This window comes from Chlorocebus sabaeus, chromosome 11, assembly GCF_047675955.1.
Source record: "Chlorocebus sabaeus isolate Y175 chromosome 11, mChlSab1.0.hap1, whole genome shotgun sequence".
Classification (NCBI taxonomy): Eukaryota; Metazoa; Chordata; class Mammalia; order Primates; family Cercopithecidae; genus Chlorocebus; species Chlorocebus sabaeus.
This window is the reverse complement of record NC_132914.1, coordinates 33,500,745-33,527,122: the sequence shown is the minus strand read 5'-3', so window position 1 is coordinate 33,527,122 and position 26,378 is coordinate 33,500,745. Positions and strand designations below refer to the sequence as shown.

Sequence of the window (26,378 nt, the reverse complement as noted above, 5' to 3'; positions counted from 1 at the left end):
CAGAAAGTAGGAGGGATCGGGAAAGGAAAAAAAAGAGATGGCGGGTGGCAAGGTCATGGCCCTCTGCTGTGAATGTGAGGTGTCAGTAGCACACTGGATTAAATGCACCTCTGTGTCTGTGTAATATGGCCTGTGAGCCACTTTTTGTCCAGTGCCAAGCAGATTGAGTTCAGTAAGTCCAAAAAAAGTGTGTGGTCATCTTTTGTTTTTATTTTTAAAGAAATCCTTCTGATTATAGTAAGTCAAATGAAATACAATGTTAACAAAATGGTAGTTACAAAAAAAAAAAAACAAACTTCACACCCCTGGAAATGTTTAGAACACATCTCTTAGGGGTGACGTTTTGTGTGAGGGTAAAGTAAGGATGCTTCAGAATTCATGGAACTGTAAGAAACCACAAGTAGACCCAGAGTAACAGGGTTTGATTATGAAAGTACATTGTTCTATGTGTGACAGATAAGATGCAGGAAATTACCTTAAAGGCAGGAAGACTGTTCATTTAGGCTTTTAAAAGACCTTAATGTTATCTGTATGCCCTGTGCTAGGAGTTCCACAGTCATGGGAACAGAGAATAGCTTACTTGTATTAAATATTCTAGGTATTTGTAGTTCACATTTTCTCAAGTTTTAGATAGCAACTTTACAGTTTTTTCTCAGTTATTAAAATAAGGCTATACATACTTACATTATTTTATCTTCACATATTTTTACATTGATTTTACCCGACAGTTGAATTCCTAGTCTGATCAATACAAATTATTAAAAGTTTTGATTTTTTTTCTCTGAGAGAACAAGCATACTATTGGCAACCTATCTATGATAGTAATGAAATATAATAAATATGTTGCTAAAACCTCTGGAGTTTATAAATCAGATGATTAGGCCTATAAGATGGTTTATTTCCATCTCAGATGACATTCAACAAGTTTAAATTATACAATTCTGAGACAAATGTTGGACTTCTTCAGGTATTTTGTGCATGTCTGCAAATATATGAAGATGAATACCCTACTTCTCCTGGGGAAGTAAATTAGCAGCAAAAGGCAGCAATGCAAGTGGGAACGACAATAAATTAGGTGAAAACTTTATTTTTCTAGTAGAGTGAGCCACCTGGCTCGCCTGACTAGTAGAGTAAGACTACTAAACAGAGTATCAAGTGCTCTCATAATAGAAACATTAAAAACCTGTTGTGTATCTTTTCTTTTCTTTTTTTTTTTTTTGAGATAGAGTTTTGCTCTTTTTGCCCACACTGGAGTGCAGTGGTGCAATCTCGGCTCACTATAACCTCTGCCTCCTGAGTTCAAGCAATTCTCCTGCCTCAGCCTCCCGAGTAGCTGGGATTACAGGCACCCCCCACGAAGCCCGGCTAAGTTTTTGTATTTTTAGTAGAGACAGGGTTTCACCATGTTGGCCAGGATGGTCTCGAACTCCTGACCTCAGGTAATCTGCCTGCCTCTGTCTCCCAAAGTGCTGGGATTACAGGCGTGAGCCACTGCCCCCAGCCTGTGTATCTTTTCTATAATGCCATTTCTGGTGATTAGATATTGGACATAAAAACAGTTGTAATGTTCTTAAAGTGTTTAAAGACAAAAGCTTGAGAGTTCAATATGTAGATTTAAATAAAAATTGACAGTTGGAAAAAAGAACCTTAAGCATTTGAAAATACAACCTGCCATTACTATTAAAATAATTCACATATTTATATTCTTGGAATAATCAGCTTTAGACTTAACGACATCAGTTAATCAAAGCAGTCACAATCAAAGTTCTGCAGTTCCTTGATTTCCAGATTTTGTGGATGAAAACATTCATTTGAAGCTTAGGATTATTTTTTCTGAATCTCTCAGTAAACTATTCATGGGGTGGGTGAGGGGGGCGCATCAAGCTTACTGGATCTTGATTACTTTTTTTCGTGGAAGAATGAAAACAAATGGGAACTTTTCTTGACAGATAATATAAACTTATTTTAGGCCACCAAAATATTACAGATAAATACACAAGCCATACAGATAAAAGAATGATAGTAAGCATATATTATTCAAATGTAGAAACAACCTTGCCAAAATGAACAAAGTCAGCTTTTCTTTCTTTCTTTTGCTTTTTTTTTTTTTTTTTTTTTGAGATGGAGTCTTGCCCTATACCCAGGCTGGAGTGCAGAGGCGCGATCTCGGCTCACTGCAACCTCCACCTCCTTGGGTTCAAGCGATTCTCCTGCCTCAGCCTCTCAAGTAGCTGGGATTACAGGTGCGTGCCACCACACCCGGCTAGTTTTTATATTTTTAGTAGAGATGGAGTTTCACCGTGTTAGCCAGGAAGGTCTTGATCTCCTGACTGATCGAGCCACCCGCCTTGGCCTCCCAAAGTGCTGGGGTTACAGGCATGGGCCACTGCACCTGGCCCAAAGTCTGCTTTCCTAATAACTTAAGAAGAAAGTCTGCCTACGTTTGGGGGGAAGCAACTTTTCTTCCTCTCCATGTACCCGGAATGACAGAGAACAGTCGAAACTATTTGAGCACCTTCCATCTACCCCAAGATAAAAGCATGTATGTGACTATCATACTCACATTTTAGTTCCATTCTGGTGAGCCACAGAATAGATAGATACTTGCCTGAATGATAAGCGCAAACTGAATTTGTGTAACTAGGGTATTTCTAATGTACAGGTAATCTGACTAATCAACAATTAACTTGTCAAATACTGATGCAAGACTGTGCTCGAAGTGGTAGTGTAAGATACAGTTCTTTCTGTCAAAATCTCCTTAGAAGAGAAAATAACCTCTTTTTGCTTTAATGTGGCTCCGCTCCAATCCATTCTCCACACAGCTGCCAGAGTGAACTTTCTAAAATCTCATTGCATCATTTCCCAGTTTAAATTCCTTCAGTTTCTTGCTGTTATCTACAAGAGTAAAATTATTGAACACAGCATTCCAAGTTCTTCGTGATCTGATGCCTGCAACTTCTCAAACTTCATCCCTGGGGCCACTACCCTTGCTCCCTACCAAACACACAGGCAGTTTATCTTGCTTGGTATTTCTACCCCTCCCCGTCTCCCTCCCTTCCTTCTCTTGCCTGGTTAACTCAGTTCAGTTGTGTCCCTTATAGGCAGCCTCCTTCACCCCCTCCTCTGATCTTGAATGCGAGTTAAAGAATTTGATAATTGCGATGTTTCCACAGGGAAGAAACATGAAAGTACAGGAGTTTTGTGAAAATACATTTGACAGATTTGGTGGATTTAAAGTAGGAACAGACCAAGCACGGTGGCTCTTTCCTGTAATCCCAGCACTTTAAGAGGCCGAGACAGGAGAATCGCTTGAGGCCAGGAGTTCGAGGCTGCAGTGAGCTCTGACTGCACCACTGCACATCAGCCTGGGCAACAGAGCGGACCCTGTCTCAAAAAAAAAAAAAAAAAAAAAAGAGGCTGAGCGTGGTGGCTCATGCCTGTAATCCCAGCACTTTGGGAGGCTGAGGCAGGCGGATCACCTGAGGTCGGGACTTCGAGACTAGCCTGACCAACATGGAGAAACCCTGTCTCTACTAAGAATACAAAAAAAATTAGCCGGGCACGGTGGCAGATGCCTGTAATCCTATCTACTTGGGAGGCTGAGGCAGGAGAATCACTTGAACCCAGGAGGCGGAGGTTGCAGTGAGCTGATATCGCGCCATTGCACTCCAGCCTGGGCAACAAGAGCAAAACTGTCTTTCAAAAAAAAAAAAAAAAAAAGTTGAGATAGCAGCTATGAATCAGTTGGGAAGGGTTAACCCTGGCAAGTGAGAGTCAGGGGAAATATAATGACTTGAAAGTCATTACAAAGAAAACCTCTAGTAAGTATTTTAAAGCAAAAAATAATTTGTGAGTTCTATAAATTCACTTTTTTAAATACTATTGGGAGTATAATGTGATATTTGCCATTGAAGTTATAAAGTCTTACAAGTCTTAAAGTCTTATGAGATAACTCAGCAAATAAATTGGCAGGAATGCCACAGTAAAGACACAGTTACAGAAATGAACAGTGTATTCATTCATTCATTCATTCATTCATTCATTCATTCATGAGACAGCATCTGCCTCTGTTGCCCAGGCTGGAGTACATCTTGACTCACTGCAACCTCTGCCCCTGGGCTCAAGCCATTCGCTCACCTCAGCCTCCTGAGTAGTTGGGACTACAGGTATATGCCACCACACCCGGATAATTTTTGTATTTTTTTGTACAGATGGGGTTTTGCCTTTTTGCCCAGGCTTTTATTGAATTCCTGGACTCAAGTGATCCGCCCACCTTGGCCTCCCAAAGTGCTGGGATTACAGGCATGAGCCACCACGCCTGACTGAGAAATGAACAGATTTAGATACTTCCAGGATATTTCTATTTAATTCTTCACCAGGATGCCAAATTACCAGTTTATAATAACAGATTCTACAATTACATATTCTAATACCTCAAACAAAATATGACATGAACACTTGTAATATAAAAGGGCCATTTAATGGCTCACACCTAAAGTACTGGCACTTTAGGAGGCTGAGGCGGGTGGAACTCTTGAGGCCGGGAGTTTGAGACCAGCCTGGCCAACATGGCAAAACCCCATCTCTACTAAATTACAAAAATTAGTCAGGCGTGGTGGCACACACCTGTAGTACAGCTACTCGGGAGGCTGAGGCACAAGAATCGCTTGATCCTGAAAGGAAGAGGTTTCAGTGAGCCAAAATCGTACTGCTGTACTCCAGCCTGGGCAACAGAGTAAGACTCCATCTCAATTAAAAAAAGTGGGAGGGGGACACTTAAAATGTATTTTTGTCATTACCTAGAGCAGTAATTTGAGGATTGCCCCCCAAATGTCATAAATTGGTATATCAGAGGATAGTTCTTGAATTGCTTAGCGGGCCTCCTGAAAAATAAGGACTCTAGTGGCCAGTGTATCATGTTGAGTGATAATGGCGATGGATTAGTCAGTTGCACACTGGCATGTGGAATATGTGGCCCACTCTTGCAGGAGAGCTGTTCTCTCCCTGGCATATTCAACTTCGTAAGAACTCGTAGCCAGTGCTTTTCAGCATATACCTGATACACCAAGTTGTTTCTCATGATTGATTATGTGAGCTAACTGGTCACAAAATACAGCACTGTACAACTGTTGGTTAAATTTTCAATAGTATAAAACTTTATTAGACTTTCATCTGCTTTGAAACAAGTGTTCACCATAGTGTTCCCATTTTTTTTTCCCTTTTGAGACAGAGTCTTGCTTTCTGTCACCCAGCCTGGAGTGCAGTGGTCCAACATCAACTGACTGCAACTTCTGTCTCCAGGGCCCAAGCAATCCACCCACCTCAACTTCCTAAGGAGCTGGCACTACAGGCCCATGCCACCACGCCCAGCTAATTTTTAAATTTTTAAATTTTTTGTAGAGACGAGGTCTCACTATATTGCCCAAGCTGGTCTCAAACTCTTAGACTCAAGTGATCCACCCTCCTCAGCCTCCCCAAGTGCTAGGATTGCTAGTGTGAGCCACCCCCGGCTGGCCAACTATAGTTTTCTAAACCAACAAATTCTACTTATTTTCCAGCCTAAGCAAAAGCTTACTTGGGCTGTTGTGGTTTCCATCAATATCTGGTTGTTCTTCTTGGAAAGTAAGAACAGAAGATAAAATATAGTTTTAAAAAATATGTAAGTCCAAGGAAATGAATCAATCCTATGTTTTATGCCAACACAGGCAGATAAAAAACAAAAAAAAATTCCTTCACCAACTCAGGAGTACGGGCATACTTATGGTCTTTGATAAGTCTCAGCATATTTTATGCTTTCTTTTAAGCTCCTACTTTTGCTAGTAAATGACTTTAAGGATCCATTCAAATATGAATTGTTACACAAATTCCTCCTAATAAGTGTCAGGATCCCATGTCTTACCTGGAATAACATGTCCTCAACTTTACTGCAATGGGAGAAGTTAAATCTTTTAAGATTTGTGGAGAGTAAGAGCTGTTGCAAGCCAGAGATTACTGTAGAAAGACCACATACAGGAGGACGATAAGCTTTTAGACTTTCAGGCTCTCTTTCCTTCTAAAAGACCATCGTGAATCCACACCGTGAGGACAACTGCTCATGGTTGTTAGCCCAATTACCTGCAGCATTTAAATCAATACTAGTAGTGAACACCTGCTGATTTCTGTGCTTACGTTTAACCACACCTGTTTCTGTGGGGCCCTCTACACGCATCTTCAACTCCAGAAATCCTCCTTTTAGAGCTCAGCGTGAACCAAATCACTTTTTTTTTTTTTTTTTTGAGACGGAGTCTTGCTCTGTCGCCCAGGCTAGAGTGCAGTGGCCGGATCTCAGCTCACTGCAAGCTCCGCCTCCCGGGTTCACGCCATTCTCCTGCCTCAGCCTCCCGAGTAGCTGGGACTACAGGAGCCCGTCACCTCGCCCGGCTAGTTTTTTGTATTTTTTAGTAGAGATGGGGTTTCACCGTGTTAGCCAGGATGGTCTCGATCTCCTGACCTCGTGATCTACCCGTCTCAGCCTCCCAAAGTGCTGGGATTACAGGCTTGAGCCACCGCGCCCGGCCTTAAATCACTTTTTTAAAACCACACTCAGTGCTAGAAGACTGAAAGAAAAGATGCTTTTCTGAATGTGAGTGCTCCTCTCTTCTCTCTAAGAGAAGCAGGCTGTATAAAGGTCTTGCTTGTTTAGCAATTCTCTGTCATCTGCTTACTGTAAGAGAAACTGCAGTTGGTTTTTTTAAAATATGCCCAGAAACAGGTAATGGAACGGCAATAGAGACTTGTCAATTTGATTTCATAAGTATATTAAATCTAACCAATTACATAATAAAATTGTTCACAAAACTGTGATTATGAAAATTAACTTAGTTGTTTTTTTTGAGATGGAGTCTTGCTCTGTTGCCCAGGCTGGAGTGCAGTGGCACAGTCTCACCTCACTGCAACCTCTGCCTCCTGGGTTCAAGCAGTTCTCATGCCTCAGCCCCTAAGTAGCTGGAATTACAGGCGCCTGCCACCACACCTGGCTAATTTTTGTATTTTAGAGATAGGGTTTATATTTTGTGTTTTAGAAGAGACAGGCTTTCCCCATGTTGACCAGGCTGGTCTCAAACTCCGACCTCAAGTGATCTACCCACCTTGGCCTCCCAAAGTGCTGGGATTACAGGCGTGAGCCACTATGCCTGGCCTCAACTGAGTATTTTTAACCCTAACAATAATTCATTACTTCAAGCGGTGTTTGTATTGGTGACCAAACACAAAGCTCTTTTTTTCCATAACAGCTGCTTAGGAATCATATCATTCCAATGAACATTCAGATTGGGAAAGGGAGAAAATTACATTGTCCTGGGAAGGCTTCACCTCTGCAATCTTCTGAGGAATTTAGAATCCTACCACCATCCGAACAGACCTCCCTCACCATTACCCCCCCACCCCCGCAATTGGTTTGACCTGAATTGCTTGTTATTTGAGAAAGGTGGAGTTTAAAGTTGCTCTGCAACTACCTACATCATTTTCCTTAAAATGGGCTCCATAATATGTGCATGGTATTTTTAGAAAAAACAATTTAGCTAATGTTGCCTGAGCCCATGTTAATTTGAAATATTTCCTGCTAAAACATCCCCTTCTTTAGGAAACATCGAAAGCACATTATGCACTGTGCAAGTGAAACGAATGGCTGGAAAACACGGTAATGTCATCGAGCTCCTCAGTGGCAGGTCAATCAAAAACCAGAAAAACTCCAATTCAAGACCAATGGTAAACTTAGCAGAAAAACAGCTGCTCTACAACACAGTGTAAAGCATGCACACTAGTTTATCCCTGTTATTAGAATAGACTAATTCATGAAAAAATGTGAAAAACAAATTTTTATGACTCAAATTCTATTTAAAAACCTTATCTCATTTTTGCATTTTGCTTGAGTAGAGGAGAAAAGTTTTCTTTTCTTACCTGTCGCCAGGTTTATGCCTGAGACCCCTATAACAAAAGACAGATTAACAAGAGAAAAGCATAACAAATTTATTTATTATAAGTTTTATGTGACGTGGGAGTTTTCAGAAATGAAGACCCAAAGAAACAGGGAAGACTGTATTATTTATTTTTTTTCTTGAGATGGAGTCTCACTGTGTTGCCCAGGCTAGAGTGCAATGGCATGATCTTGGCTCACTGCAACCTCTGCCTCCTGGGTTCAAGCAATTCTTCTGCCTCAGATTCCTGAGTAGTTGGGATTACAGCTGCCTGCCAACACGCCCGACTAATTTTTGTAATCTTAGTAGAGACGGGGTTTCACCATGCTGGACTGGCTGGTCTTGAACTCCTGACCTCAGGTGATCCGCCGACCTTGGGCCTCCCAAAGTGCTAGGATTACAGGCGTGAGCCACCTTGCCTGGCAGAAGACTATATTTTTATACAGTCATACAGAAGTCTGATGAGACAAAGGTGGGCCTGATCTAATGGTAATAAACTGAGGGAATTTAGCAAGGCTTGTTTGTTCAGATTCTTCCCTTTGTGACATTCCTTTCCTCCAGGTATAGGGAGGATCCTTCTGGAATGAGTCTTTGACCTAATTCAAAGGAAGGTCAGCTTGATTTTATATGGTCTGCTTCAAGGGAGAAGGGATGAGAGGAAGGCATAAGGGTGCACTTCCTGCGCCTGCTGCTTCCTCAAATGCCAAGTACCGTATTTTGGGATGACATGTCCTGAAACCCATCACTTCACAATTTTGAAAGCGTTTGAGTGTATGCTTTCTCAGGTAAACCTCTCTCAGCAGTCCTGTTAGTAGCTGGAATTATGGGAAACAGGCATCTAACTGATTTGTCCAGACACATACAAAGTGGTAGAATAGGGGTTCCAGGTGAAGTCTATGGATTTCTTCAACGTAGTGAATATGCCTACTTTCTTTTTCGAAATAAACACATCCTTTGACATAGAATCACACCTCAATTTTCAGTGTAAGAAAATCTGGATTTTCATGTTGGATTTGTTTAAAGCAGGATGCACCTGTGTGTATAGTATGTTTTTGTTTGCTTCTATTTTCAGAAAAGGACATGGCTGAGTTATTTTATATATTCAGCAGTCATCATGATATCATCTTATTCTCTGATTGAACAGAAAATGACTTAAAGAAATTCATTTTCCATCCTTATTAGTATTTACTTTAAAAAAATTTTACTCAGTCCAAAATTTCTTTAAAATCTTAGAACACAGCCGTTAATTCACTTGTAATCCACCACACTGATCTCAAACTCATGACTGCCTAGGCAAATTAATCTGCATTATTTGTTGTTTGAGATTGGCTATTTATCTAGAAAAACCATTGATTGCGTCAACTTGCAGGCTGAATATCTGGAGTCACATCTTTCATGTGTATTCTACAGGAAGAGTGTCTGTGGTTTAAAAATTCAATCTTATTTTTTTCCCTGTTTCCAACTAGCTTGTTATTTGGGGAACCATTAAACCAGTCTCAGTTCATTCATCTGAAAACTGAAGAAGCAGCTTTCTTCTAAGAACTTATGTTGGCAAATAAAGAATTAATATTTATAGAGTATTTGGAGTTTCATAAGTGAAGGTTTTAGAGAAAAGAGAAAATAATTTTTTTTTTTTTTTTTTTTGAGATGGAGTCTCGCCCTGTCACCCAGGCTGGAGTGCAGTGGCGCAATCTTGGCTCACTGCAAGCTCTGCCTCCCGGGTTCCTGCCATTCTCCTGCCTTAGCCTTCTGAGTAGCTGGGACTACTGGTGCCCGCCACCACGCCCAGCTAATTTTTTTTGTATTTTTGGTAGAGATGGGGTTTCACCATGTTAGCCGGGATGGTCTCGATCTCCTGACCTCTTGATCCGCCCCCCTCAGCCTCCCAAAGTGCTGGGATTATAGGCATGAGCCACCACGCCCTGCCAAGAGAAAATAATTTTTTTGTCCTCATATCAAAACTATAATAATAATCCCTCTAAGGCCTTGATAAATGACAATGTCATAGTAGCCACGATGCAGTCAGACAGCAAAGACCGGGAAAAGGAGGAACGCAGAGTTCAACCCTGACTATTAAATCTCTTTGCAATTTAAAGCAGGTAATTTAAGTTTCCCTATTTATAAACAGAGATGATAGCAGCTGGCTCTGCATCACAGAATATTATAAAGGAACATAAAATAATTTGAGCTCCTTAAAAGAAAAGTCACGTTGAAATGTAAGGAGTTCACACAAGTTGCTTTAAAAAGCCTTAAAACTCACAGCAACAACATGAATGTTTAACATCAGTTAAACATTTTAGTTCAATAAGCCTGATTATAAAACACACTGATTAATTAGCTATGTGATAGGATATACTGTTTCACTGGGTCCTGTCCAAAGATTGTTACACATTTAGAAAACCTTTGCAGGAATCTCAGCTTCAAGATGGAAGAAGCATGCTATTAACTATTCCTCAATATCTACCTACTCCTGGAATTAGGGCAAGGGTGTATTCCAGGTGATGATGGGCTAGAGGGGCTGATTTACAGAATTTTTCTTGAATTCCTAAAATTGCCTGCTTTCATCACCTGCCATTTTACTATACAGTAACAGGAATTCATGGTTCCAGCTACGGTCCATAAATGACCATTAGTATTTTGCCATTCTAGATTGTCCCGGACTTTCCTAATTCAGTTATCATGTGGTATAAAGGTTTGAACATAGATAGCCCTAAACTAATTTTTATAAAGACAGTAAATTGGATTTCTTATGTATCAGCTAACTAATAATGTTCTGCCTGGCCACAGCCTTTGTACAAAGGATTGTTTTATTGGGGGTGGGGGTAGTGTAAGCACTCTCTCCAACCACTCCCCCTACCCCGACCCCTTCCCCTTTCTGCATATTCCCAATGCTGAGGGTACTCTGGCCCCCAGACTCTTCAGGATTAGAGCCTTTTTACATTCCCTGTACCTGGCCTGCTAGCCTCCTTTCCCACACCAGCAGGGCCCTTGCAGGCCTACCTCCCTAGTGGCCTGGGGAGGAGAGAAGTGCAGAGTAGAGGATAAAGGGTTAGCCTAGGCATGAGCCTCAGCTAACGTAAAACAATAATATGAGGCCGGACACAGTGGCTCACAGAGGCTGAGGCAGGAGAATTCCTTGAACCCAGGAGGTGGAAGTTGCAGCGAGCCAAGATCGTGCCATCGTACTCCAGCCTGGGCAACAAGAGCGAAACTCTGTCTCAAAAAATAATAACAATAATAATAATATGAGTTGTTTTCAACTTATTTATAATAATAAATTTCAGCATCCTTAAGGATCCAATTCTTAATGTGTCCTTGATTTCTTTCTTAAATTGGCTGTGGGGTCATGGAAAAGATTGCTTTCAAGTAAGGGAGACTGAGGCAGAAGAATCACTTGAGCTCAGAGGTTGGAGTTCAACCTGGGCAACATAGTGATACTCCATCTCTAATAAAATTTATGGAAAAAAATTGTTTTTCCTTATTTAAGATCCAAGTTCCAGCCGTTCTTTGACATAGAGATTAAAAATTAAGTGGCTGCCTGACCTTTTGCCAGCCCTTGTGGAGAAATCAAGCCCCTGGAAACAGGAGATGCCTGGTTTATCTCAGCTGCCCTTGTCTCCAGGGTGACAGTTACAAGCCTGTCACTGCCTCCTCACAAGACTCCTTGAGGCCTGAAAATTGTTTATCAGGCAGATCATTTGGCTATAGGAAATAAGGACATGTGTACAAACATAATTTGGGATGGATTTAGACTTTTTGGTTCTCTGGCAAAAATGATTTCAAATTACCATTTTCCCTCCCCTTGAATGTATCGTCAGTATTTTGAAATTTTGTCTTTATAACACTTTACTGGAAAAGTTATGTTGATGTGTTCCCATTGCACTAGAAAGGAGCTGCCTGTGTTGCTGTATTCTCAACATCTTTCATGAGTCTCTAAAGCCTAGAAGAGTTAATTGAGTATATTTTCCCTCCGATTTCTAAAAAATGCTACATGACAGAAAAAGAAATTTCAGTTAAACATAAGAAAGTAGATATTACTTGGCTTTTGGCGATTGTTGATTATTTTGATTAGCCCTTTTTTAAGGCAGTAAGAGAAAACTCAAAAGAAAAAAAAACGCTGAGAGAAGGATAAAGGAGGCAGAAGAGGGACACAATATACTGCTTTCCACTACTCCCCACTCCTCAGAGAGGAGTATTTGAAGATGTGCGAGACAGGCATCCATTGAATTCCTGCAGGCTTCACAGAGCTGAGCACAAAGGGCTGGCTCCTGTCTGTTTTCATGAGAGTGGGCTGGTTATTAGACCACCAAACAAAGGAGGGGCCAGGTGATTCCACAAAAGCAGCCATTTGGATGGAGTATAGAGGTTGGTTTCCTTTCCTGCCTAACTCTCCTGTTGCCAAATATCTCAACCCCAGCGTTGGCCTTAAGTTGATCCATGTTTCCCTTGATCATGCTGATCTGCCCTATTGTTTTTCTTGTTTTTTTGGTTTTTCTTTTTTGAGATGGAGTCTTGCTCTGTCGCCCTGGCTGGAATGCGGTGGTACTATCTCGGCTCACTGAAACCTCCGCCACCTGGGTTCTCCTGCCTCAGCCTCCCGAGTAGCTGGGATTACAGGTGCCTGCCACCACACCTGGCTAATTTTTGTATTTTTAGAAGAGATGGGTTTCATCATGTTGGCCAGGCTGGTCTTGAACTCCTGACCTCATGATCCACCCACCTCGGCCTCCCAAAGTGCTGGGATTACAGGTGTGAGCCACCGCGCTCAGCCTACCCTGTTGTTTATACAAACTGTCTTATCTAGTAGTGCTGAGTCACCATTATATTTATTGCCTACACCTGCTTATTATAAGAAGCTTCCGAATTCCTGCCCTGGGAACAGAGTTCTGTGACTTGGGAAACTGAATTTTATAGTCCAGACCACCTAAACCAGACAGTGAGTCCCAAATTTTTCAGCACTATAACCACCAAACATTTTTAGATTTTTGTGAATTTCCTCTCCCTTCTTTTTCTTTTTTAAATTCAACTTTCATTTTGAAAACCTTTTTTTTTTTTTTTTTTTTTTTTTGAGACAGAGTTTCGCTGTTGTTGCTCAGGCTGTAGTGCAATGGAGTGATCTCAGCTTCACTGCAACCTCTGCCTCCCGGGTTCAAGCGATTCTCTTGGCTCTCATCCTCCCGAATAGTTGGGATTACAGGTCCCCACCACCACGCCCAGCTAATTTTTTGTATTTTTAGTAGAGATGGGGTTTCACCATGTTGGCCAGGCTGGTCTTGAATGCCTGACCTCAGGTGATCCACCCGCTTCTGCCTCTCAAAGTGCTGGGATTACAGGCGTGAGCCACCACACCCAGCCAAAACTTTCTTTTTGAGACAGAGTTTCGCTTTTGTTGCCCAGGCTGAAGTGCAATGGTGGTATGATCTTGGCTTACTGCATCCTCTGCCTCCTGAGTTCAAACAGTTCTTCTCCCTCAGCCTCCCGAGTAGCTGGGATTACAGGTGCCCACCACTATGCCCAGCTAATTTTTGTATTTTTAGTAGAGATAGGTTTCACCATGTTGGCCAGGTTGGTCTCGAACTCCTGACCTCAGGTGATCCACCTGCCTCTGCCTCCCAAAGTGCTGGGATAACAGGCATGAGCCACCACGCCCAGCTGAAAAACTTTTGTAGAGAATGTTTTGATAACCTTTGATCACTTGCCATATCCCAGGGTGGTGTGAAACTAGCATTTAAAAACGTTAATGTACATTTAATACTTGTTCTTGGTGTCCATTACTTAAATTTAAGTTTAGTACGTTGTTGTTATGCAGTCTGTAAATATTAATTAGCCCACTTATATTCTGAGTTATTTTAATATTTTCTTGATTGCAGGAAATCTTCACCGAACCAGCAGTGTTCCTGAATATGTCTACAACCTACACCTGGTTGAAAATGATTTTGCTGGAGGCCGTTCCCCTGTTCCTAAAACCTATGACATGCTGAAGGTAGGATATCAAAGAATGTAACCCTAGTGATCAGATTACCATGAAAATATTTTCAAACTTCCTAAGATTATTTTTGAGTGTTTACTTTTCCCAAGTATTATCATTTCCTAAATGAGCTTTAAGAAAATTGATTTTTGTGAGGATACCATGGAAAACTAGGAATGTTAAACATTCTTACATCCTAGTGCAAATAAATATGACTCAAGTCAACCAAGTCTTATTTTCAAAAAGCCTTTACCCAGAAAGGGGCAAACTTCTCGTCATCTGATTCAGAGAAACGGACATGTTGGGTAATAGTCCCAGAGTAATTAGTCCTCAGCAAAGTTGAAATCTGATTTATGCCTCCTTTAAACTTTATTTCTCTCATGTGCAGGCTGGCACAACGGCCACTTATGAAGGTCGCTGGGGAAGAGGAACAGCACAGTACAGCTCCCAGAAGTCGGTGGAAGAAAGGTCCTTGAGGCATCCTCTGAGGAGGCTGGAGATTTCTCCTGACAGCAGCCCGGAGAGGGCTCACTACACGCACAGCGATTACCAGTACAGCCAGAGAAGCCAGGCTGGGCATACCCTGCGCCACCAAGAAAGCAGGCGGGCCGCCCTCCTAGTGCCACCGAGATATGCTCGTTCCGAGATTGTGGGGGTCAGCCGTGCTGGCACCACAAGCAGGCAGCGCCACTTTGACACGTACCACAGACAGTACCAGCATGGTTCTGTTAGCGACACCGTTTTTGACAGCATCCCTGCCAACCCGGCCCTGCTCACGTACCCCAGGCCAGGGACCAGCCGGAGCATGGGCAACCTCTTGGAGAAAGAGAACTACCTGACGGCAGGGCTCACCGTTGGGCAGGTCAGGCCGCTGGTGCCCCTGCAGCCCCTCACTCAGAACAGGGCTTCCAGGTCCTCCTGGCACCAGAGCTCCTTCCACAGCACCCGCACACTGAGGGAAGCTGGGCCCAGTGTCGCCGTGGATTCCAGCGGGAGGAGAGCGCACTTGACCGTTGGCCAGGCGGCGGCAGGGGGAAGTGGGAATCTGCTCACCGAGAGAAGCACTTTCACTGACTCCCAGCTGGGGTAAGTCCCCTCCTGACTCTGCAGCTCAGTCATTGCCAGCACATTCTGTTCCCACAGCCCTGACAGCATGAGCTGGCACTTCTGGGGCTTGAGAGAAAGGCTTCCAGAGATAAGTGATTAAAATAATGACTTTTCAGGCAGCTGCCTAATTGACAGATCAGCCTATTTACCTCGGGGACAGGGGCCAGGCTACCTGCTCACATGGCAGCTTTGTGCAGAAATGTGACATTTAGTCCATCTGTTCCAGATTAGATGCTGGCTGAAGGGACCCTACCCCTCAGCCATATGAAAATCTGCTCTAAACTCCAAAGTAGGCCAAGAAATGGAGAACTGCACGTGTATTTTCTTCATCATCCCATGAAATAAAAGGAAAAAATGCTTATTCCTAGTGCTAAGTGTGAACCTCAAATGCCATTTTGATAACTGTGACTATAAAAAGAGCTAAGGAAAGATGGCTAGATGGCTGACTTCTAGATAGACGGTCTCTTTTCTTCCTTTGATACTTGATACCTTTTGCATTTCTAGTGTCAGTGATTTGAAGGGGTATTCTTTTGCCCATACTAAATTATTAAAATAACTGAATTTTTAAATCATTCCTTTCCCTTCCTATTTACTTTATAGCTTGACTAATTTAGTGTTTGGAACTTAACCCTTATTCAAGTTTAATGCCTGAGCACAAATTTTATAAACTGAGCACGTTACTAAGAGAAAGATTGAGAAATGGATGGCTGATTCGATCAGTAACTCCTGCAATAACCATCTAATATGATTAGGATAAAACATTAGATATGTTATTGTCATTTGGTTGCTAAAGTTGTCTAATGATAGTTGTTACCTCTAAACATCCCTTCAAGTGAAATTGTATAGCATGCTCACTGACCAGGTAGGCATCATTGATAAACTACTTCTCAGAATGATGAAGGCTAATCTAATCTTAACACAGGAAATATTTTTTATGATGTAAAATTCACCATGAGATTTGTAACTTTTTTTTTTTTTCTGTCGGCAGCCCAGGCTGGAGTGCAGTGGCGCTCTCGGCTCAGGGCAAGCTCCGCCTCCCGGGTTCGCGCCTCCTGCCTCAGCCTTCCGAGTAGCGGGACTACAGGTGCTTGCCACCACGCCCGGCTAATTTTTTGTATTTTTAGTAGAGATGGGGTTTCACCGTGTTAGCCAGGATAGTCCCGAAATACTGACTTCGTGATCCACCAACTTCGGCCTCCCAGAGTGCTGGGATTACAGGCGTGAGCCACCGTGCCCAGCAAGATTTCTAACATTTCTTATGCTCATATTGCCAGACCTTTGGCAATATAACCTTTGGCAACATGAGCATACTTACCAAGAGGAAAAATGAGCCAGGAGCAGTGGCCCAGGCCCGTAATCCCAGCACTTTGGGATGCCCAGGCGAGCAAATCACTTGAGCTCAGGAATTCAAGACCAGCCTGGCCAACATGGTGAAACCCCATCTCTACAAACAATACAAATATTAGCTGGGTGTGGTGGTGTGCGCCTGTGGTTCCAACTACTCGAGAGGCTGAGGCGGGAGGATTGCTTGAGCCCAGGAGATGGAGGTTGCAGTGAGCCAAGATTGTGCCACTGTACTCTAGCCTGGAAAACACAGTGAGACCTCGTCTCAAAAAAAAAAAAAGAGAGAGAGAGAAAGTGTATCAGGTCATTGTTTATGGAGGAAAAAGCTGATAAAGGCTTTTAAACAGGTAATTCAAAATGCATGGAATGCCTACCATAGTCTAGGATTAGTGATAGCCACAATTTTAGCAAAATGATTTTAACAGTAAAAAAATTATTATCCGACATCCTCCAACAACTGGTATTCTCTTCCTCCATCTCTGTGCCCCTTGCTTCTTGAACCACACTGTCACTTCCCAGGCTCTAGTCAACCCACTGCAACATGATTTCAGTCCCCTCCATTCCACCTAAACGGTCTCCTGACAATGTAGCAATAACTGCCTTCTCTGCTACATTCTAAGTGGACGCTATATTGAGTAGTATAAGCAGTCCTTATATTACTCAACCTGCGGGTGGTGTTTGAGACACCATGAAATTCTCTCATCCCTTGGTTTTCAGGGCACTAGCTTCTCCTGGTTTTCCACTCAGCTCTCCAGCCATTCTTTGTTAGTCTTCTCTGCGTGCTTCCTTTCTGCCTGCCCAAAGGAGGCATCTTCAGTAACCCTTCTATTCCAAGCCTTGATGCTCTTCCAGAGAGGCCCTGTGTACCTCACCTTTATCCTCATAGTTCTCAAAGTTTTGTCTGCAATTCCATCCTCGATGCCGAATTCTGGACCTATATGAAAATGTAACAACCTCCTACATATTTCAAACTCAGCATGTCCTAAACTAAACTCATCTCCCTGTCCTCAACTTCCACCCGTCTCCTCCTGCTGTAGTCTACTATTTTCAAACCTGGAAGTCATTCCTATCTTCTCCCTCTCTGGTCACCTATCACCAAGCCTTTTTTTTCCTTCTATAATGGGTCTTGAATTTTATCCTTCTTTCCATTTCCATTACACAGGCCTCTCTGCCTTTGGTCTTGCTCAGTCAGAACCGTTCTCTAGGACTGTCAGAATTATCTGTCCACGTCTGATTGTTTCTCTCCCCAGTTTATAACCCTTCTATAATTCCACTAAGTGTTCATGCTTTTAGGCATGACATATGGGGCCCGTTGTGTTTTCAGCTCTGCTCATCACTTCAGCCTCTTCTCCTTCTACTCTTCTCTGCCGTTTGCCACCACCATCCCCAAACATAGCCACATACCAATACCCAAACCACCTGGAACCTCTTTACTTTCCTTAATGGAAGATATTCATCCATATTCATTCTCTCTCTCTTTCCTTCTTTCCCCCCACTCCAGACCTTTACATATGCAGCTCTATTTTTGTCTGACTAGTTATAATTCTGGATTTAGCTCAGATACCGCCTTTTTTCTGACCCCTTCCTTCCCAGTCTAGCTTAGGTGCCCCAGATAGGAGCCTTGTGAGCTTTGTGTGAGTGTCTCTATCAGAATATTATATTGTGGCTACTCATTTGCTTATCTGTTCTCCCTCTGGACTTTGAGCTTTTTGTGAATGCTCAATCATCTTTATATTCTCAGCACCCTAAAATGGAAGTAGGTCTATAGTAGGCACTGTATAAATATATGATGAGGCCAGGCACAGTGGCTGACACCTATAATCCTAGCACTTTGGGAGGCCCAGGCTGGAGGATTGTTTGAGCCCAGGAGTTTGAGGCCAGCTTGGACAAACATAGGGAGACGCCATTTCTATTACAAATAAACAACTTAGCCTGGCATGATAGTTCCCAACTGTGGTCCCAGCTACTCTGGAGGCCGAAGTGGGAGGATTGTTTGAACCAGGGAGGTTGAGGCTACAGTGAGCTGTGATTGTGCCACTGTACTCTAGCCTGGGCAGCAGAATGAGATCTTATTTCAATAAATAAATAAGTATATAGTGAAAGAATGAAGGAATTAAAGAAAGGAGAAATGAAGTATAAGCTTTACTTTTTGCCATCTAGGTTCTTTTGTTGCTCAAATTCTAGAAGTATTAGTCATACTATTTTTGGATTATTGTTTTAATAGACAGGGTAAATTGTATTAGAATATTTAATCATATTTCAAAGAATAGAAGGAACACTTGGGGTCAAGAAATTTAAAAATAATGAGTAAGAAATCTCTTCCTGAGATTTCCCCAAATTCTAGAGAGTAGAAATCATAGAAATCAACTTTTTTCTCTGATTTTGAAAGGAAAATTTAGCTGTCTGTGAAAAGGAGAGGGAACCAGAAATATTTTGTGTAATGAGGAAGATAGATGCCCACGGTGGTGCCTGTGCCTACCTGACCTCCCCCTTTCCTCTGCTGGGCTCCACGCCTCGTTTCAGTTCCCCAGGCTGCTCCTGGGACACCTGCCCTGAGACCACACACTGTGTTCTCCTTGGTCCTGCATTGTCAAACTCTGTCTAGCCCCTGTTTTGGAGATTTAAGTTTTTATGCCTAGTGAAACTCCCACATGTAAAGGAGTATTCTTTCATATACGTTGAATATTAACTGGATAAAACCATAAACCTGCATAATGACCTAAGTTATTAAACAATGGACCTGGCTTTCCAAAAGAAGAATGGGTGGTTAAATGGTTACTAATGCAGCTAAAAACTGAGACTTGGAGTATAAGAGAGACAAACTGATGAAACCCATGTTCTAAATCAAACTGATGAAAAAGGTTTTTAAGAATCACCACAAAAAAATTCTAGATGAATTTTTCTAAAACCATGATTTATGACCTGTTGGAGACTGATGGTTCTGCAAATGAGTATTAGGGTCTTCATAGGCCTTCCCAGTAAGCTTCACAAAAGATGAAAATGGGCCAGGCACGGTGGCTCACACCTGTAATCCCAGCACTTTACAAGGCCAAGGTGGGCGGATCACTTGAGGTCAGGAGTTCGAGACCAGCCTGGCCAACATGGTGAAATCCTGTCTCTACTAAAAATACAAAAATTAGCCAGGCATGGTGGTAGATGCCTGTTATCCCAGCTACTTTGGATGCTGAGGCAGGAGAATTGCTTGAACCCAGGAGGCGGAGGTTGTAATGAGCTGGTATCGTGTCATTGCGTTCCAGCGTGGGTGAAAGAACAAGACTTAGTCTCCAAAAAACTAATTAAATAAATAAAATTAAAGATGAAAATTGAGTGGGATGTATGATGGTCTAGGAGAAGAGCAGTGAAAAATAGGATATGTTGTCAAGTGCCAGGTTGTGTGATACATATTAGTGGCTACAGAAATTTAAAGAACACAAGAGCAGGGCTGGGCATGGTGGCTCACAACTGTAATCCCAGCACTTTGGGAGGCTGAGGCTGGCAGATTGCTTGAGCCCAGGAATTTGAGACCAGCCTGGGCAACATGGCAAAACCCCATTTCTACAAAGTACAAGAATTATCTGGGCATGGTGGTGCATGCCTGTAGTCCCAGCTACTCAGGAGGCTGAAGCAACAGAATCACTTGAGCCTGGGAGGTCCAGGCTGCAGTCAGCCATGATCGCGACACTGCACTCCACCCTGGGCAACAGAGTGAGACCCTGTCTCAAAGCAAAACAAACAAACAAACACAAGAGCATTGTACTTTGGGATTAGTTGAGGGAGACTAAGCAGAGAGGATGGATCTTCTCTAGGATTGACAGTCAAATTTGTGACCAAGAGCACTGCAGAGCAGAAAACAGAGCATATTGACTTCCCTCCACATCATCTTAATTACTACCTGCTTTAGTTCTTTGATTTTTCATCTCTTTCAACTATACCTTTTTTTCCATTTCCATTTTTAACAGCCCAGTTCAAGCCTTTTTTGCCTCTGCTGAACCTTTTATAGTGTCCTCAACACTGCCTCTTTCTTTCGAGGAACACATATCCAGAGTCATCTTTCCAAAGCATTGCTTTCATCATACTTTAAAATATTTGTGAGGATTTGCATTTACTGAGCATCTGACAACACTTGTAGGAGTTATCCATTCATTATTTTATGTTTGCTTTGCCTTCAGAGGTGTAGCCATATTCTGATATCACGGGAACCAGCCGGGGCAGGGCTGTGTTGTTAGTTGGCAGGAATGCTGGCTACTGGGGGATTACACACACACAAGTTACAGTGTTGTCTTGCTTTGTTTTTTTTGTTTTGTTTTGACAGTTTCACTCTTGTTGCCCAGGCTGGAGAGCAACGGTACGATCTCGGCTCACTGCAACCTCCACCTCCCAGGTTCAAGCAATTCTTCTGCCTCAGCCTCCCGAGTAGCTGGGATTACAGGTGCTTGCCACCATGCCCGGCTAATGTTTTATATTTTTAGTAGAGACAGGGTTTCACCATGTTGGCCAGGTTGATCTTAAACTCCTGAGCTTAAGTACTCCACCTACTTCGGGCTCCCAAAGTGCTGGGATTACAGGTATGAGCTACCGCTCCCCGGCCAAGTTACTGGGGTACCCCCCCCTTAATGTCTCATATTCCGACCAGTGGTATTTTACACTGCTTTCTCTTACATTTTTAAATTTATACTGATGTCATTTTAAAAACTGTTGAAGTGACTCACTTCTGGAGAATATGTTCAGGGGTGAGTGGGGCTGGGGAACAGCTTTCTCTTCCTGATCCTCCAGCCCAGGCCCATCGCCATCTCTTCAAGCCACATTTCTGCCGGCTTCAAGAAATGTTCTATAAGTGAGTGCGGAGAGAGAGAAGGAGGGAGGAAGAGAGAGAAAAGGGGCTGGAACGGGAGAATGCTGTAGGAGAATAGAGGAGGAAAGAATAGCTCTAGCCAGGATAAGGGCACAGAGAAGATTTCACAGAAATGAAGATATTTGAGCTGAGGCAGGAGGATTACTTAAGACCAGGAGTTAGAGACCAACCTGAGCGATATAGTGAGGCCTCATCTCTACAAAAATTTAAAAATTTGGCTAGGCGCGGTGGCCCACGCCTGTAATCCTAGCACTTTGGGAGGCTGAGGTCGGTGGATCACGAGGTCAGGAGTTCGAGACCAGCCTGGCCAACATGGTGAAACCCCATCTCTACTAAAAATACAAAAATTAGCTGGGCGTGGTGGTGGGCGCTTGTAATCCCAGCTACTGGGGAGGCTGAGGGAGGAGAATTGCTTGAACCTGGGAGGCAGAGGTTGCAGTGAGCTGAGATCGTGCCACTGCACTGTAGCCTGGGTGACAGAGCATGACTCCGTCTCCAAAAAAAAAACTATTTAAAAAATTAGCCAGGTGTGGTGGCATGCAACTGTAGTCCCCGCTACTCAGAAGGCTGAAGTGGGAGGATGATTTGAGTCCAGGAGGTTGAGGTTATGGTGAGCTATGATCACATCACTGCACTCTCACCTGAGTAACGGAACAGGACTGTGTCTTTCTGAAAAAAGAAGAACAAGAAGAAATGAAGATATTTGAATTGAGTCTTGAAGAATGGGTAAGAATTAGGTAGTATGATTAGCTTGCTGGAAAAGTTAAAGAAGGTGGCTTGTGAAGAAGGTGGCAGTGTTTAGAGAAGGGTTAAAAGCCCGGTGTGATTGGAGGGGTGTAGTAGATCCAAGGAGGGGAAGGAAAAGAGGTTGAGGATGACAGGAAATGGAGTCAGACTTGGGCCAGAATATATGCCATGTTATGGAGTTGGACTTGATAGACATCAGACAGAAAGTTGACCCCCTGACAGCTGTAGTAAACCTTGCTGAGGAAGTCTTCACTTAGTTTAGGAATTTTTTTAGTGACAAAGTGAAATCGCATTGGATTGCCTAAGTGTGAACACAGAGCTTCTAGGTGAATCATGTTCAGGAAAATAAAGGATTAGAGTAATGGAATTATTTGTGGGTGTTAGAGATGGGAAATTCAAACTTTCCTGAGTCATGTATGGCTTATGAGATGGATTAATGGCTCAATCCTCTTTTTTTTTTTTTTTTTTTTTTTTAAAAGCTGTATAACAGAAGGCTATTCTTACGAATGATTTTTCATCAGTTAATACACCCATGATGGCTGGTAAAGACTTTGCCACTGAGCTTGAGACTAGACTTACAGAGTTTTGACTTCTCTGTAAAGGCCTCAGAGTCCATGAATGTAAAATATTTCCCTCTCCTTTAAAAGGTGTGTGTATATTAGATAAAAATATTAGATAAAAGTGACTCAAATCCTAGTTTTAATGGTAATAGCCTGCATTTTTTTTTTTTTTTACCAATTATAATTGACTCGTGTGAGGCACATTAAAAATATGAGATCATTATATAATTCTCAGTATAGATGCCAGAAATTTTCTGCTTCACTTTTAATACCCTTTATACTTATGAGGTAACCCTTCTGTGTTTGAACATGTGTTTCAGAAGCAGGGGGTATTCGTTTTTAGTCATGAGGCACATTACTCCTTATCACCCCACCTGCACCACACCCACCCACACACAGGCACACCCTTCACAACGCTGCACACACTCACACCTGTACACATGTGCATGTATTCATAGGTTAGCCTAATAGAAAAGAGTATTTACTCACTGTACTTGCTAGTAGATATTGGAAAACTCCTTCTTAGGATGTCTCCGGTGTCTTTATTACCTGGAATGAGTCAGGTATACCCCTCTTTGAAGCCAAAGAACAGCCCTATATTACCTTCAAGCGTGTCTTTAGTCATTATTTTGTGTGTTTGTTTGTTTGTTTGTTTTTGAAACAGTTTCGCTCTATTGCTCAGGCTGGAGCGCCGTGCAGTGGCGTCACCGAGGCTCACTGCAGCCTTGACCTCCCAGGCTCAAGCGATCCTCCCACCTCAGCCTTCCAAGTAGCTGGGTCTATAGGTACATGCCACCACACCCAGCTGATTTTGGGTTTTTTGTTTGTTTTTTGTAGAGACAGGGTCTCACTATGTTGCCAGGACTGGTCTTGAACTCCTAGACTCAAGCATTCCTCCTGCCTCAGCCTCCCAAAGTGCGGGGATTACAGATGTGAGCCACCGTGCCCAGCCTAGAAATAATGTTTAATTTCTGTAAACAGATTCCTTTTGAATTATTTTAAAAGTCTTACTGTGCCTTTAAAGTTGCTTTTAAAGATGTAAGAATCATAGGATACATATTTAACTTTTTTCCTTTTTTTTTTTTTTTTTTGAGACGGAGTCTCATTCTTTTGCCTAGGCTGGAGTGAATTGGCACTATCTCTGCTCACTGAAATGTCCACCTCTGGTTCAAGTGATTCTCCTGCCTCAGCCTCCTGAGATTACAGTTGTATACCACCACACCCAGCTAATTTTTTGTATTTTTAGTAGAGATGGGGTTTTACCATGTTGGCTAGGCTGGTCTTGAACTCCTCACCTCAAATGATCCACCCACCTCGGCGTCATATTTCTTTTTAAAAGTTCAGCTTCTTTCTTTGGTATATGGTATAATTCAATCGAATGACATCATCCAGTGTCTCCCGTCTGATCAGAGCTGGAGAATTTCTAGCCAGTAGTCCCTCTGCCTTCCAGTCTTGGGTGCTGATTTTTCTTTTGGCTGAAGAAAAGCCAAGGTTCAGATGTTCTAGTGCTTCCCAGTATTAGCTGAGTCATCTGTGGAGGACCAGGTTGGTAGGCAGGAGGTGGGAGGTGTGGAATCTGGCTGAATCTGTGCCTGTTTGTCTAGGAATGCAGACATGGAGATGACTCTGGAGCGAGCAGTGAGTATGCTCGATGCAGACCACATACCGCTGTCCAGGATTTCTGCTGCAGCCACTTTCATACAGCATGAGTGCTTCCAGAAATCTGAAGCTCGGAAGAGGGTGAGTGTCATCTTCAGTCCATTGCAAAACGCAACACACTTTCACTTCTATTATGATGACCTTGCACACCGAAACCAGTACTTTATTTAAATTTTTAAAAATCGAGACTGGGCGCAGTGGCTTATGCCTAGAATCCCAGCACCTTGGGAGGCCGAGGCAGGTGGATCACGAGGTCAGGAGTTTCAGACCAACCTGGCCAACATGGTGAAACCCCCATCTCTACTGAAAATACAAAAATTAGCTGGGTGTGGTGGCAGGTGCCTGTAATCCCAGCTACTCTGGAGGCTGAGGCAGGAGAATCGTTTGAACCCGGGAAGCGGAGGCTTCAGTGAGCCAAGATTGCACCGTGGCACTCCAACCTGGACGACAGAGTGAGACTCATCTTAAAAAAGAAAAAATAAACAAACAAAAATTTCATTGAGGTCTTTTACTTTAAAAGGAAACAGCCACTCATTACCAAAAATATTTCCTGCAATTCGGAAATGCAGAAAGTAAGTCCCTACGCAAACTTCCCCTTTCTCTTCCTGTCTCCCCAACCTCTCCATTTAGAACCATCCCCAGAGGCGAGTGTTTTGCAACTTTTTTTCATTCAATGATTCCATTAACATTTGTAACAATTGTTCAATGAATTGCTTTGTGCATATGTGGTTTGACTCTTTGTTCCTGTAGGACAGATCCTCAGAGATGGAATCAATAGGTTATTTTATATTTGTTTTAAAAAGTGATATAAAAAAGAAAAAGAAAAGAAATAAAAAGCGATACATTCATGAGGGAGAAGGAATCACAGCTCAAAAAGGTGTTCGGTAAAAAGTAAGTCTCTTCTACTCTAAACTCCATCCTATATATTCTCTCTGTTCTCTTTCAGTCTTTCTTACACACAAACACATGTATCAGGTTTTTTTTTGTCTTTCCAGAGATATTTTATACACATAGAAACAATTGTTGAAACAGTTGATTGAGTATCCTTTTTAAAACATGAAATAATAAATGATAACTTACTACTTACAGTACTTTATTTTTTCACACTATATCTTGGAAATCTTCAATATATATTAATCTTACCTCATTCTTTCAAGATGCTGCATAGATTTCTGTTGTTAAATGTATCAGTTTTGTTGATTCATTTTTTAACAACCTTATTGAGGTACAATCTGACATAGTTTTGACATGTTTTGACACTATAAAACCATCATCACAATCAAGATAACAAACACATCCATTACCTCCAGTGTTTTCTTGTGCCCCTCTGTAATCCCATATATCCCACCTGCCCCTAACCTACTAACAGCCTCCCAAAACAACCAATGAATGATCTGCTTTCTATTTTTTGAAACAGGATCTGACTGTGTCACTTAGGCTGGAGAGCAGTGGTGCCATCACAGCTCACTGAAGCCTCAACTTTCTGGGCTCAAGCAATCCTCCTACCCCAGTCTCCTGAGTAGCTGGCACTGTAGGTGCACACAACCATGCCCAGCTAATTTTTGTATTTTTTGTAGAGATGGGGGTCTCACTATGTTGCCCCCAGGCTGGTCTGGAACACCTGGGCTCAAGCAATTCTCCTTCCTCGACCTCCCAAAGTTCTGGGGTTACAAGCATGAGCCACCATGCCCAGTCGTGATCTGGTTTCTGTCACTATAGATTAGATTGAATTTTCTAGAATTTTGTATAAATGGAATCATATAGAATATAAGCTTTTTTTGGTTTGAATTCTTTTACTCAGAGTAAGTCTTTTGAGATTTACCCATGTCGTGTGTGTCAGTTTTGGCTATTACAAATAAAGCTACCGTGAACATTTGTGTACAAGACTTCATGTAGACATATGATTTCCTTTCTCTTGAGTAAATACGTAGGCATAAATGCCTGGATGGTATGATAGGTGTATGTTTGACTTTTTAAGAAACTGTGAAACCATTTTACAAAGTAGCTGTGCCATTTCACATTCCCACTTGCAATTTATGAGAGTTCCAGTTCCTCCTTATCTTAACATTTGATATAGTGAGCCTTAATGTTAGTCTGTAAGTTTGTAGAGGTGTTTTATTATGATTTTAATTTGCATTTCCCCAATGACAAAGGGTTTGAACCTTTTTTTTTTTTTTTTTTTTGAG

The 26,378-nt window shown here is 42.3% G+C and overlaps 1 protein-coding gene across 2 annotated transcripts in view; it reads left to right on the top strand.

The window, feature by feature from the left end:
• The window catches only part of PKP2 (plakophilin 2), a 108,524-nt gene that overhangs the window by 4,740 nt on the left and 77,406 nt on the right, over nt 1–26,378 (top strand). For both annotated transcript variants that reach the window (XM_007968132.3, XM_073020618.1), the window contains exons 2-4: nt 13,826–13,938; nt 14,312–15,009; nt 24,138–24,273. In XM_007968132.3, the coding sequence (XP_007966323.3) occupies nt 13,826–13,938; nt 14,312–15,009; nt 24,138–24,273 (947 nt within the window). The remainder of the gene's footprint in view (nt 1–13,825; nt 13,939–14,311; nt 15,010–24,137; nt 24,274–26,378) is intronic.